Raw genomic sequence first — 21,444 nt, forward strand, 5'->3', positions numbered from 1 at the left:
CATGCTGACAAGCATACATGTTACCACGGTTACCCAATAATACACATATAATATGCATCATTTTAAACATTGCTTATTTATCGACAATCAGCAGATGGATATAATCTTAGTTTAGCTTTTGAATTCATGCTAAAATCCCATTATCTACTACTATGAGTTGGTCTGTTTGCTTTTTGAAAGCACAAATATACTGCTCCAGTGTCTGCTGGGATGGGTTCGTCCCAATTGCTTGGTCTGGCCCAGGGTTGGATTGACAACAAAGCACACTAAAGGGGCAAATGCAGCACAGTTACTTTTAAGGTGAGAAAGCACAGATCTTACCTGTTGTGTTTGACAGGACAGAATATTTAAGGTGTATAATACGCTGACAGGATCAATGAAGACATAGCAAAGCCAAGTGTTTGTCAAACTTCATTTTGATATCCGATTTGTGTAAAATACCCCTTTGAATAAACCTGCACTGATATTCATGAAAACAGCAGTCAAGGAATCAGTGAAAAGTCAGTGTTGCATAATAAAGGTTTATTTCAACATAAAATAATTTTACAACCAAAAAATGAACACAATGTATTTGCAAATAGTACATAATATGTATAAAAATAACAGCATTTTCCAGCAGTTATGGATATTAGACATGATGTTAACTTTGAAAAGATTGTGAACAGTTTTTTCAATATATTACAAATACAGATAGACAACATAATGCAAACATGTGTAATTTCATAAAGAGGGTTTTGTTTAACCACTGTAATCTCCAACAATAATATGAATAACCTAGTAAAACTCAGGTCAAAATGCTAAAGATGACAAATCATCTGCAATTGAAAATCAGGTTTCACACAGCGTAGACTGTTCTGCAGTGAAAATGGTTACTGATAGTGTGACACCACTTTGGTGGGGGTCAGTTCTCAGAATTGACAGATAATACACAGGATGCTGTGTCAAGATACCGGTGATACTGTGTTGCAACTTTTAAGACTCAGTCACAGCATTAAATGTGAGACTGTAGGAGGGTGGAAAGCGTGTACTAAGCAGAAAAACTGGAGCTTACTCAGTAGCAGAAGCTGAAGTAGCATGATGGTGATATAGTGCTGCAAATATTTTTAGGGTAGAGGGTAGAGTGGGTGGTTGGGTGTGGAACACATGTGACTGATGCTGTAGTCCCTGTCCTGTCACCGACCAACAGTCATGGGTTACCCAAACTTACACTAGTATTTTCTCATTATTGTGTCCCATGACTTGTTCGGTTTAGTATTTCATTTCAATAAAGTTGGGGAACTTACAACGGATTAAAAGTAGAAAACTGAAGCAGCCGATTTGGAGCCGATCCTATTTGACATCGCAGGGCTGATATCAATTGACAGATAGAGACAGACAACCATTCACGCTCACATTCACACCTACGGGCAATTTAGAGTTCTCAATTAACCTGAGCTGCATGTCTTTGGTCTTTGGACTGAGGGAGTAGCATTACTTGTAGTTTGCCGTATCAGCATGGGTTCTCCCCATGCTGATACGGCAAACTGCAAGTTAGTGTTATTTGGTCGGTGTTTACATTTTACATCTAAAATATAGCTGGGAGATGTCAAATTCATGTTTCTCTGGGGATGAACCCATGATATTCTCCATTACGTTTCATCCAGCTGCCCCCTCAGGCCAAAATAAAACTTTGTACAAAAGATAACTTAAAATGTAATGTACATATTGCAAAGACATTTCTTTAGCACATTCATGGTCCCCAAATGATGAACTTTTATTATTTTACTGCTATTATCTTGGGATTTTACACCATGGGAAAGTTTCTAGGAATAGCAAAATCATCAATGAGTCATCAATCTATTTAGTACTGTTGGATGTGACAAACAATGCAGCCTCTATGTGCTGCTGGCTATAGCTTTAGACTTTTATTTTGTGTAAAACCACTAGATTTAAATACCTTAATGGTTGCAAAAGAAGGTACTGAAAAAGCTGTAAGCTAAATGCATTATTTGGCAACATACAGCAACGTACAGCGAAGTTATCTCGCTAACCCTACATCCCACTGTGTAGTTCAGCCCATAGTTTGAATTACCCAACCAGCTCCAAACATGTCATCATAAAAATGCTGTTATATGAACGCATTGATAGATAATAGCAAAAATAGATCTACCCAGTCACATTGCGGGCCAACTGTATAACTTCTCAAAAGTAAACATGGTGAGACAGTCAAAAAACAACTGAAAAACAAGCAGGGAAAGCAGCTGCTGAACTGAATAAGAGTAATGCATCATAGAAATCAAAATGTTTTGAAGCGTATCAAGGCAACCAATCATACGCCAGCACACTGCACATAGCAGCAACAGAGTACCACAGACGAGTCTCAAAGAGGAGGTGCTACTTGGTGAGAGAAGGGCTGTGTCCACTCAGTCAACTGTCCTTATAGATGCTCTATAGTGAGCAGTAAAGTGAGATTTCGGACACTTAGTAATCATCCTAATTGTTCTTCATCACTTACAGATGTACGAATTGAGCTCAACTTTTTATAAAGAGTTCTAAGCATGGAACCAACGACAACATTAGTGTGACCATAAAACAAAAAAAATTACAACAGAAAAAAGGTAAGATGGACATAATTACCCCAGAAACCATTGGGAATGGCGACTCGCAAGTCCCGGAGCACTTTTAACTAACCATTGTCGATCTAACTATATTTCTAACTGTATTTTTAACTATATTTCTAGAGAAGAGACTGGCTAGTATCACATGACTGATGGAAATGTAATTCTGAATTTATCGAGACAGGTAGAGTGGAAGTGGATAAAGTTCAGTTTGAGCAAAAAGCTTCTTACTGAATTCCCCTTACTTACTTGAATTGAAGAAACTTAATACAATATGAAACAAAATATAAACCTGCATAAGACCAATATCTAAGAATTCACTGTAATCCACACGCACACACACACACAGAAAAGCAATGTAAAATGAGTCTATGTAATATTGGCAAACCAAGAAAGGTTAAAAACAGACAGTGACAGGATTATTACAACCAGTGTGTCACAGTGATGGATTAGCACAACTGCTGGTGCTCCAGCAGACTGCAAACTAGCAATGTTGCAGTTGGAGTGATATCAAGTGAGTTTTTTTTATTTTTATATTTATTCATTTTTTCTCTTTGACTAAACTGCCTGATCTAACTGTTAGCTAACCTTTCACAAGATAATCATGTGGACATTGTGTGTCCTGTTCTTTCATTGTGACATGTCCACATCCATTGTCAAGGAGTAGACTGTACCTCTCACATCATTTGTAGACACAATCATTTCTGCACTGAAGACAGGAATAATCTCACTGGTTGATATGAACCTCATTTGTGAAGCCAGGGGAACTGCACTTTCAAGCAAAGCTCATGTCCACTTCTGTTAATAATATGCAGTTTTTGATGGATATGGGCTCCTAGCGGGCAAAACAATTTTTTTAATGAATTAAAAGAGACTTGGTCTACTTGAGTTTAGCTCTGTCAGAGATCTCATACCACTTTTTTGCCACATGAGCTCACATAGAAAAGCCTACGGTCTTATTAGGCTGTTTACAATGCATTAAGACTTATATTTATTTCATTCATTTAATATTGTTTAATTCGTTTAATTTTCTGTGCATGCATGTTGCATTGAAATATGACGGGCCTGCTGGTTATGTCGGCCTGTAAGCATCTTGTCTTGTTAGCAAAGCCAGTGGCAACATCAGGAAAAAGAGGAGGTAGCTGTTCTTAATGTAAATTTGCTGTCATGCTATTCACACAAAAAAACAACACAACTCAGTTACAACTATTTTGGTTCTCATCTAACTGAAACTCATTATCTAAACCTGTTTTTTGAAACGTTGCTAGTTTAAAAGTGTATAAAGCCCTGTTAGCCTGGGTAAGCTAGGTGGCTAGCCTGCTGACCGTCTTTAAGCATGAATTCCATAATGATGAACTGTTTACTTTCAGTCAACTAACGAGGTTATTTCTGCCTCCAGTGTAGCTGTTCTCCACACACACTTTGTCATGAAGAAATCAACAGTCACACACATCTCTGTAAATCAGGGATACAGTAAATCGCTTCCTCGAAACACTTGGGTGTGTTTCATAGCAGCCCTTCCCACGCTACTATGTTATCAGACGTTGGGGCCTTTGCTGTAATGTTCCCTGAGGTTGTAGGTCTGATAACACATGGAAACATCACAAACCCCTGGAAGCCCTGGGTGGCCCCGTTTACCAGGTTCTCCTAGTGGTCCAGGTTTTCCAGGAATACCCTGGTTTCCTAGATGGCCGATTCCATCGAAGCCCCGAGGACCCTGAATCCCTGTAGAAAATAAGGTAAAACACAGCTGTTCCTGGTATTTCTGCCTCATTTATGGCAAGAAAGTTCTATTAAATTAGCTCATCTTTCAGTCAAACTAAAAATAGCACATGGTGGATGATGAATTACATCTACTCGTGAATTAATAAGCTAGTATAGCTTCCAGAGAAATACAGCGCTGTCTGTTACTTGCCCTCACATCTCCCTCATCTCACCTACCAAGCTGTCACTAAAAGTACTCATTGAAAATTAAGTACCAACAGGGTCCGCCCACACATTTATTAAAAATGTAACACTACAAAGAGCCTTGATGCATTTTTGTTAATTAAAAAATGTTAACAGATATGACAGGCCAGATGCCAGAACAGGTTGCTGAAATAGCTTAATGGGTGAAGACATAGAATATTATTTCAGAAAATATTATAGATGGGCTTTTTACGTACCTGGCTGTCCAGGTGGTCCCGGAGGTCCATGGTAACCTTCTCCTTTGCTGCCTTTGAGCCCTCTTGGTCCCATGTCACCTGGGGACATAATATGTTTACTTTTTAAAAAAAAACAGCATTAGAGGTTCTATAGATGAGCTGTCAGATTGAGAGCTGCAGGAACCTAATTATCTGAAGCACTTATTTGCAGTTTTAGGTAACATTTATGTAAATTATGGACACTGTAGTTTCAGTGCACAATGAACCATTAGACCGAATGGTAACAGGTTTAGTTTAATGTTGTTTCCCAAATGCTTTCAGCATTCAGACAAAATGACAAAGCTAATATGTTGATGTTTAGCAGCAGTGGTCTAACAGACCACGGTTGATCCGTGATCGGTACGGATGCTCCCTCACGGTTCATCACACATGTGAACCACGGATTAATTACACAGTTACAACAATAATCACTGCATGTGTTCAGGCTCTGTTCAGTGAAAATGAGTATTGGGTGAAGGTAAATTATAACGTTATGATGTGTTCACATGTAATCTGTAAAATGTAGTTTTGGTGAGAAACTTGAATAAATCTATTTGTATGAAGGAGATGTTTTCACAACAACATAAATAGATGTTAGAGAAAATTATGAGCTGTTTACACTAGCTCTAATTAGCTTATAATACATCATTAAAACTACTAATGACAAGATTTGTTTTAATCAATGAAAATACAATCTTTTATTTCCTTATCATTTGAATTGAGTGTTTTTACAAAGAAGAAAAAACACTACAAATAAAGTAAAATGATAACATTTAAAATTTTTTAGGGTTTACAGACTTCAGAGTGGTTGAAATGATTTTCAGAACGGTGGCAAAACACTTTTTCTGGAGCTCTGTAGACAGCTGCTATACTATCAATGATTGGCAATTAGTGTCAGCTGCAAAAAAAAGTGATCAGGGATCTCTAAAAGTTATATTTGCTCCCTTTTTTTTCTATTGTTCTGATCCGATCTGTGACTCTGATCCGTGATCCGATCTGAACCAGGAGTGTTATGATCCATTGCACAACTATTTAGCAGGTATAAGGTTTCCCAAGTTCACCATCCTACTTTAGCATGCTAACATTTACTTATTAGCGGTAAATACAAAGGACAGTTGCGACTGATGGAAATGTCATTCGTTTTGCAGATGTTTGGTTATAAACCAAAGTATTGGATAGATTATAAATATGACCAAATGAAGGCACTGGATGAACAGTCTCCAAAGGGCTTACAATTCGTTCCGAGAGGAAGATGAATACCTGTACTCAATGGAATGGCAAGAGACTTTTCACTAAAAACTGAAAGTGTCTACCTTCTGGTGGTGCTGGATGAAATGTCAGGGGATAACTAACGTGATTAGGATTCATCATCTGGGAACCACGCATGTCTGTACATAATGTGTGCCAATCCGTCTACAAGAAGAACACTTTGACCTGCTGGGGGCACTAAAGGACAAGTAAAGGGACTACCAAAGTCAGTAGGAATATATCTTCTGGGCACCATGAATGTCTGTACAAAATGTCATTGCAATCGCTGTTGAGATATTTCAGCCTCACAAAAGTGATGGAATGCCAGACAGGCCAATCAAGATTGCCATCACCCGAGCCGTGGGCATCACTATGAAGCCTTTGTATGCAGTCGCCAGCAGGATACTGTTGGTGTATAGCCACTTCCTCAAGCATAAGAATTCCAAACTGAATCTGTTCTCTGAGTGGTTTATAGAGAACCAACCAGGCTTAAAGGGGTACTGCTGTGATTTATTTTGATACTAAGTTTGGGGACTCGCAAGAGTCCTAATAAACGGATAAAATCAATGCAGCAGAATATCCTAAATTTACATCTCTTTCAAACTCCATGCCTCCAATTTGAGACAGACTTTATGATAAACCTCTCATCTCCAAGCCCAGCTTTTAGTCTCTTCTCTCAAGCTTGATACCTCTAGAGCAGTGATTCTCAACTGGTGGGTCGCGGACCCGTTTTCAGTGGGTCGCGGGCCTTTGCCTGAAAAAAAATAATCCTGTGCTTTTATTTTGAAGGGGATTTTTTATGCAGTGGAGTGCCATCTATTCACACTCTGCCTTGTAATGCTATCAGCAGAGGATAAACTGAAAACTATACCTCTGTCAAATGACACTATAAATAGTCGAATTGAAGACATGTCGGATGACATCAAACAACAGACCACAGCTCAAATTAAAGCAAGTGGTACTTTTGCATTACAAATGGACGAATCTACAGACATAACAACAAAGCAGTTTTACTCATTTACGTGAAACATGTGTGGGACGGGGACTTACAGGAACAATTTCTCTGCACAAGAGAGCTCCCTACTACTACGACTGCAGAGGACATTTTCAGCTCAGGTTCAAACTGCACCATCTTTTCATTAAATACATTTGAGAAGTTGAAAATTGTCCTCGATTTGGGTCGCGGCTTGTCATTAAGGGGTGATGGTGGCTCCTGTTCTCCCCATTTAAATAGTGGAAATGTTACACAGTGGAAGAGTGGTACAGTTTGGCATCTTTCTCAGCTGATTAGCCACTGCCTGTCTTTAAGTGGTGATAAATCAAAGACAGCTCATTGAGATGTGTTAGCATTTAGTATTTGCTGTCTTTTGCTCTGCTGACTTTCACTGATGTTCGCTTGTTTAATGATCTTGTTTTATGGGGTACAGTGAACATCAACACATCCAATTTGTTAGTTATTGACACTGTTTTGATTTTAATTGTTGATGAAGGCACCAGTAAAATGTGTCCTCGCTCTTCTCTGTGAAGTTGTGTTATTTATTATCTTGTTTTCATCAGAGTAAGGAGACTGCCGTTACAGATGGTCAGACACCACTGGCTTAAAGACATTGAATACAGATAACATGAACTTGATTAATCCCTTTAAAGACAATCTATCTATATCACCTTTGAGGCCTGCATGACCCTGCATTCCAGAAGGTCCAGGGTAACCAGGAGTGCCCCTCCTGCCAGGGTAGCCTGTAGTACCCATGGAGCCTTTGGGTCCTGATGCTCCTGGCTCTCCCGGAGTTCCCTTCATGCTCTGGCAAGGCTCACACCTAGCTGGAGGGGCCAAAGTCTGGAGCAGTGCTGGGAGCTGATCTGCAGGGCACAGCCAGAAGTTGCTGAGTAATCCAGTAATATATTAAATATTATGTGATAACTACTTTCATAACAGAGTCTGACCACATAATACTGTCCCTAAGGGATTTCGAGATTCTCTAGACTGTTAGTTGCCATAATATGGAAATCCGTAGCCAATCAGGAGCCTGTTTGCTACAAAGATATTGTGTCCTTTCCAGTCAACTAAATATGCTCCCTCTTATCTGTGCTCCTCCGGCCCATTACCCTAAAATTGATCAAGGTCGACCATCATAGAGGATCTTCCAATTAGAGCTACGCCCATTGATTGGCCAATATATTCATTGCAAATTGGGCTGACTACCTTTACCGACAGGAATAACATATGTGCATGTAATCAGGATGAAAATTAATTTTTGCAACTTCGTCAGATTTTTCATCCTCAAAGGTTCATTGTTCTTTATCAAGTTCATCTCTACTCATTTAAGGAAAGTGGGGTTCAAATATGTGTCATCCACAGCAGCAACCTTATATCATCAATCCACAAACCAATTATAGATTTTGATTGACTTCAGCTATAATCAGTTCTGGAGCAACAGACATAATCTATGTGGATCAGGCATGCTGGGATTTTCTTCAAATCTACATTCATCAAATAATTGTATTTATATTACTAATTGAACAAAATCACAAAATAAAATGGAAAAAATACTACATTTTAAAGCAAAAATTGACCTCAGCTCTATGGAGTGTTTTGGTTAGACAGCCTGCAACTTTACTGTTCTGGCTTACTCTCGATGTTTGTTTACAAAGCCGGGCCGGCTCATGACCTTCGCTCTCCATAGCGCCCATATGACCGACAGCTTCATGGAGGAAGTGTAGCGCCGTCCCATCGGTTTGCCCCCAGGAAAACACTGTTAGCTCTGACAGCACTGTTGGTGTCGTTTGTACTGTTCGTGCTGCTAGCACCGTTAGCTGCTAGCTGCCGAATGCTCTGAATTCCGTATAGAGAACCTTTAACTTTGTAAACTGCAGCAGCAGCAGCTGTTTTAAGTAAAAAAGATCTAAAATCCCACTTCCTGCCCAGGTCCAAACAGCAGATGGACAAAGTTAGCAAACAACTGTTAAACACAGTGGAGCATTGAGCAGCTACAGTGACAGTTATTTACCTCAAGAGTTGGTGGACACCAAACCAATGGTGGATGGCAAATTAGCTACATCAAGTTCATAGAATGATGGTCAGTGTTATAGCTTGTTCTTGCAGAGTTTTTGAGAACCACTCATCGCTCATTTAATCCAGGGAAGTGAAGAGCTCAGTAATGTTAGTATAATGTTAGTATATCCAACATCCAGCAAAAGTAAACTGCAGTCAATTAGCTGCGGCCTGTAAAGGTTGCACAGAGCACTATCGCTTCTTTATCCAAAGTTTATTAATATTGAATGTGTCACATGTCCAAATTCTTCAACTTCACCACTGCACGTCCTTCAGTCCCCGCTAATACACCCGCCAAGTGTGAAGTTGACCGGATGAGTGGTTCTCAGGATATGCAAAGGACACACACACACACACACATGCAGACAGAGATCCCTTGCTTTATAGTTAGATGCGATTCCTCCATCCTCTTGCATCATTGTTGGGAGCAGCAGTGATGATTGCAGATAGAGGAAATGGAAACAGGGAGGCATGTAAAAATGGAAAGCTCCATCAAAGGACTCGATCAAAGGAATTATGTGAAATGTGCTACACTACATCTGAGACAGCTGTAGCTGGCAGCATTTGGTGTGTGCTGGGAGGGAGTTACAGACCAGGGCTTAAAACAAACAAATACTTACTACGGAGAACATCAGTGCAGAGCTTTAGAAGATATTCATCTGAGGGAGGCTTGCCCTGCAACACACAGTTACACTTTGATTCAGCTGAATCCACTGTGGGACTGGGAAAACAGGCTCAACCTGTGATTGAGTGTGCCTGCAGATTTACAGGATCTTCTCAACGCTTCATTCTCTGACTTCACATTGCCCACCCACACTGACAGCAACGCTCCCATTAATCCCTAACTTAACTGCCCCAATCCAGGCAGGAAATCACTGATGGCTTCCTTAAGCCCATTTGTCTTTTCTTTTTCTTTCATTCGCTCAGAGGAGATGGTCAGAAGGAGGTTCACTCACAGGTTTCCCAGGATATCCCGGTTGACCTGGTTGGCCCGGCAACCCGTCGTGACCAGGAAATCCCCTGTGACCAACAGTACCCGTGTGGCCTATGTCCCCTTTCCTTCCTTCGGGCCCCCTGTGGCCTGAGTCACCCATCATTCCTGTCTGAAGATACAGAAGGGAGGAGAGGAAATTACAAAAGGTTGCAAAAGAAAAGAAAAGATGAAATTGAGGTATTTATTGACTAAATTACATTATATCACGCATAAGGATCATTTGATCCCCGGCGCTAAACATTTCCGGACATTGCTTAACAACTTCAAGTAGGCACGTGTGTCAAGTTTTTCTGTCGTAAGAACTATTCAGTATTTAAAGAATTCAGAGGACTGTGTCTTTTTTATCTTCCCAAATCCAAGAGCTGTATAGAGATCAGTGTGTTTGTCTGCTCCAATGTAAATTGCAATCATTAGCATGTCCGGCTAACTAGATACCTATCTACTGTACAGTAAAGTTACTGTGGTGTGGCTACAAACGTTTAAAAAAATCATTGTTCACAACAAGCACATCTACTGCGTAATATTTCCGCACTCTGTGGAAGCAGGCCCCGAATGCTAACAGAGTGAGCTAACAGGTTAGCGGGAGAGCGTTGGAGGCGGACTCCTTCCTGTTCGTTCTTATAAAAGATGCTCAGTGACATGTGAAGCCAAAGTGGCTCAACTGCCGAGTGTTAAATTATCTTCCAGCGATCTTCTGCATCCCCGAGGGAAAGCGCACTAATGTTTCCTTTAGTCCCGCCTCCCAGCCGCTTGATCTTGGCTCAATCACATGAGCTGCTGCACAAAAATAACTCAGATTTGGCTATTCGTCCATTTTACAACTTTCAGGACCTAATAATTTAAATAAGGGCTATTCAAGTGTTCGCACCGGGAGGTTAATTTACTATTTCAAAAAAATGACCTGCTGACTTACAGACATCTCTTTCCCAATGGAAAAACTCATTATTTCTCAAAAGACTAAATATTTCAAGTGAGAAGTCTGTCGTGCGAGAATGGAAAGCTTTACAGGTGTAGCAACAGTAACTAAGTAGTGGGCGGGATTAACAGGTGGTCTTATATACCAATGAAATCTATACACAGCATTTCAAAGTTTTTTGTTAATCATCAAAATGCATGCTAATACAGTGTGGACCTTTATCAGATGATATCCTTCAAATATTATCGCACAACTGAGGGAGGCTATATCTCCATAAATTGTGATTCTGCAGAGAGTACAGTATTGTTTGATATTTCAGATGTGTGCGCCTTTAGAAAAGAGAGCTTTTGTGATGTATAGTTTTGCCCGGGGGGCCAGATTTCCACAGGCCTGGAGGTATTGGCTCTGGAAGTCTTCTATAGCAGCAGTGCAGGCTTGACAGGGCCTCTCACTGCGCTTCAGAATAAGACAGAATGGATTATATCTAATACTGCAAAGTCTAATTTGACAAACCTCTCCTTTCCTTCCCATGGGTCCCACTTTGCCCTGATGGAAGAAAGAAAAGAGGAGTAAGGGTGTGTGGGGGGGGGGGGAAGAGGGGGGAATAGAGAGAGTCAGTTAGAAACTTCAGCTTACATATCAAAGGCTGAGTTAGTATGTCAGGAGCTCACTGCTCTGCACGTTCTCTTTTCTGTCAAAACTGGTGGCTCACAAAATATTTTAGATAGGTCATTGTAATGCATTCTTTAAAGCCTTTTTTGGTGATGCCCACAGCACAGAAACTGTTCTGAAGCACCTTTGTAGCCGGATGGTTACAGCGCCTTCCACCTACCAACATCCCTGTTTCTGTTCTCCTTTGGGACCTCTGTTGCATGCTATAACCCTCTCTCTTTTCCAGTCTACCATTTAAAAAAAGAAAGAAATGCTGCTCCGCCCAGCTAGCAAGCTTCACACATACAGTCTCAGATGCGGGAGATACAACAGGATGCTTTTAATCGCATCACCCCCCACTACTCAAAAACTCAAAGGAAGCTGCGTGGTGCTAAAGGTTCAGCTTTAAATGTCCTCTGATGCACATTAGAGACAACCTGGAGACATCTGATCGCAGCAATTTTCATACCGAGACATGAACACAGAAAACGAGGCATGGAGACACCGCTTTAGTGGCAGCATCACACAATAACCTGCCCTTTGGAGCTTAATATGCAAATCACATGCTCAACATAAACACAGCCGCAAGCTTAAGGCTCTTGAGAGGGTCACATGTAAACGCACTGTTAAGTTAAATATCCACACTGATAACCAAAAGCAGTAATAGTAGCCATGGGTGCCCCGAGGCCTTATATCTCTTTGTCGACCCAGTCCCCACTTCTGTGCCTGTAGTTGCTTTGTCTTTCAAGAAGACACAGTTTTCCCTTCAGTAACCCTTTTCTGTGATTGACTGTGTACACCGGAGGCATGTCAGTATGTGTGTGATTATTTCCTTCTACGTCATATTCTATGTATATCATTAAAAATGCACAACCAACCTTGACATTTAAGTCGACATAGCAATGCTCAGAATCATGAAAAGTTTAGTTATTTATAGCTTCAGTTCCATCGCAACTGAGCAAACTCAGTCTACTGATGAGATTATATTGCCAACTAACAAAACATTTGCTTAGCCCAACTAGGTTTCTTACAAAGATCCTGTTTCAATCTGTAATGATCTCCTAACACTGTAATGTGAATGCCACATCACTAAACGGTAAATGGACTTGCATTCATGTCGTCCCTTTCCAGTCTGGCGACCACTCAAAGCTGCCCACTACATATCAACAGAGGCTGCCATACAAAGGGCCACCTGCCCATCAGGATCTAAAATAATTCACATGGCACAGCCTTCAAGAGCAACTTGGGGGTCAGTATCCTGCCCAAGGACACTGCAGGAGCTGGGGATTGAACCTAACGAATTGGAGGACGACCCGCTCCCCCACTGAGCCGCAGCCCCCCGTAGACAGTCAACGAGGAGGGAAACCAGGAGAACAGAACACTCTCTTGAACTGCTGTGCAGGCTCATATTTATTTTACCCAGTAAGTATCAGGATGTCTGTCTAAAGACAAAAATATGTCATTCCAGCGGTGACACACTTGTGATTCACTGCTGATGCATTTAGCCCTGAGAGTGTGTCACATGGAGGCTGGGATGCTCTCAACACTGTGGAACTACAGCGTGTGAACATTAAACGGCACACTGAGAAATGTACTTCTTTTATCTGTCTCAAGTGTCACAGACAATACTACACAACTCTGTTTCAACATGATGCAATATAGCGCACACACACACACACACTCTGACTGGATGCATTGTCTAAACCCCATCTAGGGACGTGAAGATCGATGCCTCAGTAATCAATACTCGCTCATCAATTCTTAAATGCTCCTCATTTGGTGTCGTTCCCATTATAACATGAACGTTACAATGGGACAGCTGGACATTGCAGATCATACAGCAATTTATATCATTGTTTGCTCATCACCAATTATTGATGAGGATGATAATACCAATGTGGATTGAATCCGTTTTGCAATTCTGCTTCTCACACCTCATGAAGCCTAATTTCACCTTGTGAAATTATTCATGAGGAATATTTCGTTCTCTTTCAGCTCACCTGATCCTGTTTTTGATTCTGTCAAAAAAGAAATTCACACCTGCCATTTGTTCCCACATTTAAGGAATAATTCATGAGAAGATCGAAGGAAAAACACCGTGGTTGGGATGCAAATAAGTACGTTAACTAAGTAAAATACGCTAACACGTCACAAACTTCACTTAATGATAACTCGAAAACACATTAAATGCCTGTAATTCAGCCTTGGTCTGCACTGGATCCTTTTCACTGTTGCCAAGACTGGGACCGTGACACTGTGATCCTCACGGTTGTTCTGAGGTTGAGTCTAAGCACCAAAGCGTGGCTTCGTTTTAAGGGCCCTGAGAGTCTGGAACAACTCTGCTAAATAGATTAGCTTCGTCAGTTACCTCCTTCGTGTCCCTGCTGAAAGTTTACTTTTTCAGAATACATTTTATTTGATTTTATGTTTTTATATCACTGTCTGGAGCTTCCACACTGTTACGTTCTCTCATCTGTATGTTGTCTCTTCTCATTTAGTCAGTTTTAGTCTTGTGTGCTTTCCTGCTCTGTCAGCTATTCGCTTACACCGTTTTCTATTTAATACTTTATTGCATTTCTGTTTTTATATGCTGTCTGATTTTAATCTTGTAAAATACCTTGTAAAGTCACTTTCAGAGTTTATTATCATATATTAATATCATATATATAAAATCTTTATGGTGACTTGGATTAGAGGATTTATGTTATTAACTACTGACAGACTTTACAAAAAATACAACTCCAGTTCTAACCACAATGTAGCTCCTTGTAAGTGATGACTGAAGATGTTCTTCCTCATCCGTGTGCGCTTGTGGGGACATTTGGTCCTCGTAACTTACTGCACACCAGCACACACAGTTCAAACCCAGGATCCCTGTTAAACATATTGAAACAAGCTTCGCTGCCACCCAGTGGATACAGTGTGAGTCTACACTCACAGGTACGCCGGGAGTCCCTGGATCTCCATCTCTGCTTTGCTCCCCCTGCAAAGACATACATCATGATTAAATGTTTTTGTAAGTTTGTTTACATAAGTGCTGGTTTGGCTTTGTGTGGTGTGTGTGTGTGTGTGTGTGTGTGTGTGTGTGTGTGTGTGTAAGGGTGAGATTGAATGTGTGCAATAATGGCGATTTAGGTGTGTGTGCATTATAGTGTGCCGGTCCATGTCTTCATTCTGTGTGTGTGTGTGTGTGTGTGTGTGTGTGTGTGTGTGTAGAGAGAAAAGGTCATGATTACCACTATCAGCCAATAAGAGAGACCCAGGGAGAATTGGCTACTGGTGACCTTTAACAAACCTGACGTGTCATCTCTGGTGTGGCTTTTCCTGCAGCACTGTAACACACCGCTCTCCTTCCTCTGCTCCTGAGAGCTCTCACACTGTTTTCCATTAGTGCGCGTAAAAAGGAAGCAACTGAATCAGAGTGCTCATCATTTGCGACTGATGCTCTGTTCACAATAGTAAAAGTACAATAGGGGGGCCATCTTGTTGTTCCAATGTTAAGGTGTTCATGTGTTCATGCTGGAATAGGCCCAAGCAAACAACAACACAAAGCAATGATTCCTTTGGGTTTGCTTCTTCCACTCACACTAGCAGGAGACATTGGAGTCTGACATACCATGTATCAAAATGACCACAAAGGGCTGATGCCAATCACTGCAACATAACCCCATAACATATGCTAGCAAAAGAAAAAACAATATTGCTTAATCAGCACAACAGTAGCAGCCATTAATGACACCAAGCATGTCCTCTGTATCGTTTCTTAGAAGTTTGGTATTTCACCTATGTGAGATGGAGTGTATATATTATATAGAGTCAGTGTCTTAAAATATGACTGTTTTTATTATTTTGCATTGACACTGGAGAATTATTTGAGGCCATTAAGACCATTATTTAGGGAGATGAAACAATTAAAGAAAATGTAAGTGATCAGTTAAGTGAATAAACATGTGTGACTGTGTGAAGTGTGTGAAGTGTAAGGTGTCCTACCTGGCATCCTTTAGAGCCCGTCTCTCCTCTCTCCCCCTAAAGATGCACTGAACATTAGAACATGTCACACTTACAGGAATTTCAGCTTCTGTTTTTTTGACAATGACAGTGTGACATCCAAGTAACAGGCTAGCTGTTTGAGGAATCATAAGAGAAGAATAACATCACTTTGTCTGCAACATCCGTACTGTAACTAAACTAAACACAGCATGTCAAACAGACTGATCAGGGTCAGGGTGGATGGGATTTATGAGCCTGGAAGTGCTGCTTTTCAAGTGTGAAGGACAACCTTTAGCACCATTAAAATGAATCATGTCATCGAAGCAAAAAATGAATAATACATTTAACAAGTATGTATCATAGTAAGCTGCCACCATCTACAGTAAAACATGCAAATGAACCCCTCACAGCCAAAGCTATAAATCATTCATAAAGTGTCGCCTCTGTTGCCAATTGTAGACTTCATTATGTCCAAACAAAAGCATCCAGGTATTTTATGTGAAATGGTCCATGTACACTAATATATGAGTTGACTTTCACCTTGTGACCTTTGAACCCCGACAGCCCTATGGCACCTGGCAGCCCAGGAAAGCCTGACTCCCCTGTTGATCCCTGTAGAGGTGAAAGATTATTGATGTCTGGCATTCAAGAAAAGACAGGGATCATATTCTGCTGTATTCCTCAAACTGGCCATTTATTTCACACGAGGTGGAAAACCTTCATCTCTTTGTTTGAAATCCAACAAAGAAGCAGATAAAAGGGAATATAAACCTTGAGTTTCCAGTGTGTGTGTGTGTGTGTGTGTGTGTGTAGGTGTCTATTCTATCCCCTGTGAAAACTTCCCAGGCTGCTGCAGTTAAGGAAAATGTTGTTAGCCAGTACTCAAGGCTGGCAAAAAGAAAACTTTTCAAGCCTTCTTTTACTCATTACTCCTCTTCAAAAAACTTAAATAGCATAGGCTTCGAATGATGGCACCTTTTAAAATAACCAAAGTTACCTAATTAAATAGCACAACAGAGACATCTCAGATTCTTATTGAAAACCACAATGGTTGACTTTTTAATTTCTCACAACATGTCAGTTAATAAACATAAAAGTCTAGCCGTCACTCATCAGCAGGATCCAAAGGGAAATAAGAAGTTTCTGGCAGGATGAGAGGAAACAGACGGAGAATGAAGTTGGTTTGGAAAAGAGAAAAGGCCAAAGCTGTCAGCCTGATGGCACCCTGATCCACCGGGGGAATTAGTAGTGCCCTCACTAAGCCGACCGCCATGTTGAATGTTCAAACGCTGCCAGCTTCAGTATAGACTAACTGGGACTGGGGGCATGAAGGTGCAAATACTGAGCATGCTTTTGGCAACGGAAGGTTAAGCGACAGACAACCGTGGCCGAGAGCGTGTGTGGAGAGTCAAACTGTACAGCAACATGGGAAACAGCTAGAGAGAGGAAGAAATGACCTAAACTGATTCTGGCTCTCAACATGGTGACGGCTGAACGGCAGCCGTGAATGAGCCAGTGGGGCACGTTCACGTGCACTGAAAGCTGCCTGATTCTGGTCTTTATGCCATTAGTATTTAAAGACCAGAATCAGGGGCAACAGCCACATGCTGAAACTGTTTCAAACGTCGTATTGTCATTGAGGTGAGGAACCATCCTTTCTGTACGGAGACCAAGAACCTGTGCTCACCAACTGTATCTATACTACAGCCAGGGAGGCTGCACTGAAGTGCTGGGTGGATGGATACACTGTTGCTCCTCAAGAAATAGTTACATCACATACCTAAACTCACAAATTGATTTTTTTGGTCGGATTAAACAAATTAGATGAATTCATTGTAATTAGTGTGTCTATAGATGTATTATTTCACTTTGGACAGAGCTAAGCTAGCTGATTCCCCCTGCTGCTAGGCTACCTCCTGTTTGTCCCCATTCTAACTAAAGAAAACAATTATCTAGCGACACTAGGTATAATGTAAATGCCTGTAATTATCTAGTGTAAGAATAAATAAAGTAGGTATTACAGAAAACACAAGGAGGCAGACAGAAAGACATAGAAATGAAAACAGACAGCAGGATGCAGTGCTGGAGAGCAGTGAAGACAGAGGTGAAAGGAACCAATGTGATGTGGCGGATAATCCGCTGCTCCACTCACCTTCTGGCCTGGTGGACCAACGGGACCAGTGACCCCTAGATCTCCACACTTCCCCTAAATAAAACACACAACACATATGTCTGACGATATTTCTGTTGATTACACTCGTTCCTAAATCTAATGCGTAACACAAATCATAGCGCTCCAATTCATCGGTCACAAAGCGCGGCACACAGGTCGGTGAGAGCACATGAGAGTGTAGCTGCAGCACAGCATGCACAAAGAAGTTTCTTCTGAAGGGGATAATAGATCATAGCATGTGGTGATTAATCACCGTACTCTCAGCCAGTCATGTTGCTTGTCTCTTCCCTGTTAAACAGCATGGGCCAATCACACGAGGCATCAGTGGTGGTGACAGCTTTCCTAACTAGAGAAAGTACTGCTGTGTCCATTCAGAGAGGTCCAGAGGGCTCACGTGCAGACTTGGAGGTTAATGTTTCAGCTGGTAAAGGTGGAGATCATTTTAATAACTTTATACACTGTTAGCTTGTAAATTGCCCATCTTATGATGGCTTATCTTTACCTGTACTTGTTATATAAGGTTTTAGTTATTGAATATATTTTGTATTGCTAATTTAAATAAGTAACTAGCAAGTGATTTAATAAATGTAGTGGAGCAAAAAGTACAATATTTGTCTCTGAATTGTAGTGGAGTAGAAGTATAAAGTAGCAGAAATTTGTAATAAGTAACGTACAAGTGCCTCAAAATTTTACTTAAGTAAAGTAGCCTACTTGCTTTAATGTACTTAGTTACTTTTCCACCACTGGGAGGTACAACAAAGATTCTGTGTTAAAAGTCCTAATGTCCAAATACCAACTGTCCTTGGCAGATTAGCATTTATGTCATATTTAGAAACACCAACAATAATGATTTCAAACAAGTTGGCTCCCTCTCAGCAAAACATAGTTTTCTCTACGGGAACATCAAGAGAACAGGGAGGGAGGTTGCAGCATTAGGAGGGGCTGAGAATAGCCGAGCAGCTGGGGAGCAGCGGCCCATTAGCATAATAACTAATTATAACGTTCAATGTACGGACCTTGGGACCATCTTGGCCGATCTCTCCGGGCGGCCCCCGAGGCCCCTCGGCTCCCTGGATTCCCTGGACGAAGAGAGATATTGAAGGAGACAAGGAAAAGGAGAGGGAGGGGAGGGAAAGGACAAGGGAGGAAGGGCATGAGAGGGGTAGAGAGAATGAGATGAAAGAGACAGACACAGTGCTTTGGGCTGAATGTGACAGAGTGCGTGACGGCTTAGTCAGGAGGTACTGAGGGAGAAATGAGATGGCGCAGGTCCACTCACAAACGCACACACTCACAAACAAACTCATGCACATCCACACTTGCAAGCTTTGAGCGTGCAAACACACGCTAGTTTGCATATTCAACAAAGCATTCTGCTGTGTCCAGAGCCCAGCTCTATCTTCCTACGTGCCTTCACCAGAGAAACGCACGCAAATACATCCACTGTCCAGTAATCGGATTGACTATGAGGGGAAAACGGGTAACATGAGCCTCTTTTCAATAACAAGCCAAACAATAACAATATGGGTACTCATCATAAATGAAATATTATACCACAATATAAGTGTTGAATACATATCAATCGCCACTCTACATTTAATATCCACAGATATGCGTTACTATAATGTCACGGAGTATTGATTCTCACTCCCAACTCATCCACAAACGTTGGTCAGTGGCCCTACGTTCAAACTACAATGCTCCAGGTACCACTGTCACTTTTAGACGGGTCAGGGATGGCCAGTGTTAGTCTCCACTCGCTAAAGGCATAATGTGACTTGATAGACATACATAATATTGCGCTTAACCTGAAACCAAATACAAATGCAGTTAGTTAGTGATGTGCCCCTTGGCCTCTGAAGTAACTCTCAGCTGCTACAGCGGATAGTAAACTAGTTAGCTGGAAATGCCAACAATCTCAGCTAATGTGTGAGACAAACAGGCCTCCGTTCCTCTCGCTTTAGCTCTTGTATTTTGGAGAACTCACAGACTGTATATAAGAAGTGGACGCAGTCATCGTCACCCATTGGTTTGTGGACTGATGTTATGAAGCCTCCGCCATGTGTTGCCATGTTGCCTTTTTGCAACCGGTGAATGTAAGTTACCATATTTGGATGACGGAGGAGTGATGTAGAGACACCGAATATGTCTCTGGTAGTGCCAGCGACCTGTCAATCACAATCACTCTAAATGGACCATAATGTACTAAATGAACATCATGCTGTATCGAAGAAGACTTGAAACTAGAGATTGAGACCATAAACTCATGTTTACAATGTTTACTGAGGTAATAAATCAAGAGAGAAGTAGTCATTTTCTCATAGACTTCTATACAACCAGAGGAGTCGCCCCCTGGTGGCCAGTAGAGAGAATGCAGGTTTAAGGCACTTCTGCATCGGTTTCACTTAGCAGAACCAGAGGTTGCTGCCTGGGAGAACTCTAATGTTCAAAAGGCCTGCTGTTTCAAGTTACGCTTGCTAAGTTATAATTGGACAATCACTGTTTGGGGGAGGAATTTAATGAATGGTCAGTTATGTTGGATTATGTATTTTTCCAAACTGTCTTATATATTTATCACATCCCTTTGTTCAGAGATTTGATTGCAACCTATTGATTGATATGTAACTGATATTGGATTGATATGGAGTTCTGGTGATAGCTGGGGTTCACATCTGGGTTGAATCAGGTGTACATAGACCTCCTTCGTCACACGGTGACTATTACATTATTAAGAGCATTTATCCAGTGTGTGGGAGCCCATTTTATTGATATTGTTATGATCCAGACACAGTTTCCCAATTTAGAAATGATTTTAAAGCTGAAGGGGTTTGAATGATTTGTGTTGACATTTGCATCTGAACATTTTAAGCCCTTTCAGTTTGTAAAAGTATCAATTCAATACTAAAGTTGATGAGTTGCTGGGGAAACACATTGACAATATAGGCAATTAAAATACACAATTTCAAGCGATAAAGACATACCATTTAACGTTTATTGATGAATAAGGAGCCAAACCAGGAGTATGCACATTCCAAATGCCAAATTTGATTGGTGCTGGTTGGGTCAACTGACAATAACTTTGGACTCTATGTATAGTCATTGTATATGGTTGCCAAGATAGAAGATACAAGGGGTGACTCATCCTATTTTCTCCTCTTCACTCTGTGTGTGTGTGTGTGTGTGTGTTTGTGTTTGTCTGTATAGAGCAGTGCTCTGTTCTACTGACAGGAAAGAGGAGGATGAAGACTAAGAGGTGAATATTGTGGTTGGGGACCTCTGTGCACTTAGATCTATGCAGCAGGCTACACCAGCTTTAGCTCTTTGTTTGTTTTATCAAAGCTTTATGTGCCACAGAAAAAGTATGAACCAAATGCAGTCTAAAAATAGACCCAATTTTGAAATGATCAAATCTGTATTCAAGCCATTTATGTTTCTTATTTTGATATTGGATCAGGATACAGGAAATATACTGAATCATTTTCGGTGTCGTTGATCCATGGCTGTCCACCGATTCATTTCCTCAAGGCAAATGTGTCCTGAGTTACAGTACAAGCCTTTCCATTCAGTGTTCACTGGACTCTTCACTCCGTCTATCTGTACTGTCTCACCTTGACCACAAGAGGGCAGTATAGCTGCAAAC

At 41.0% G+C, this 21,444-nt stretch overlaps 1 protein-coding gene across 1 annotated transcript in view; it reads right to left on the bottom strand.

Annotated features, from left to right (window-relative positions):
• Nucleotides 1-507: 507 nt before the first annotated feature.
• LOC116400340 (collagen alpha-1(XXI) chain-like) overlaps nucleotides 508-21,444 on the bottom strand; it is a 62,250-nt gene continuing 41,313 nt past the window's right edge. The window contains exons 23-33 of the mRNA XM_031878127.1: nucleotides 18,821-18,883; nucleotides 17,784-17,837; nucleotides 16,172-16,243; nucleotides 15,632-15,667; nucleotides 14,580-14,624; nucleotides 11,504-11,536; nucleotides 10,037-10,183; nucleotides 9,701-9,755; nucleotides 7,694-7,888; nucleotides 4,763-4,840; nucleotides 508-4,322 (exon numbers count right to left, since the gene is read on the bottom strand). Of these exons, the coding sequence (XP_031733987.1) occupies nucleotides 4,135-4,322; nucleotides 4,763-4,840; nucleotides 7,694-7,888; nucleotides 9,701-9,755; nucleotides 10,037-10,183; nucleotides 11,504-11,536; nucleotides 14,580-14,624; nucleotides 15,632-15,667; nucleotides 16,172-16,243; nucleotides 17,784-17,837; nucleotides 18,821-18,883 (966 nt within the window). The 3' untranslated portion in view covers nucleotides 508-4,134. The remainder of the gene's footprint in view (nucleotides 4,323-4,762; nucleotides 4,841-7,693; nucleotides 7,889-9,700; nucleotides 9,756-10,036; nucleotides 10,184-11,503; nucleotides 11,537-14,579; nucleotides 14,625-15,631; nucleotides 15,668-16,171; nucleotides 16,244-17,783; nucleotides 17,838-18,820; nucleotides 18,884-21,444) is intronic.

Source organism: Anarrhichthys ocellatus, unplaced genomic scaffold (genome assembly GCF_004355925.1).
Source record: "Anarrhichthys ocellatus isolate YVR2014 unplaced genomic scaffold, GSC_Weel_1.0 scaffold163, whole genome shotgun sequence".
Taxonomy (NCBI): domain Eukaryota; kingdom Metazoa; phylum Chordata; class Actinopteri; order Perciformes; family Anarhichadidae; genus Anarrhichthys; species Anarrhichthys ocellatus.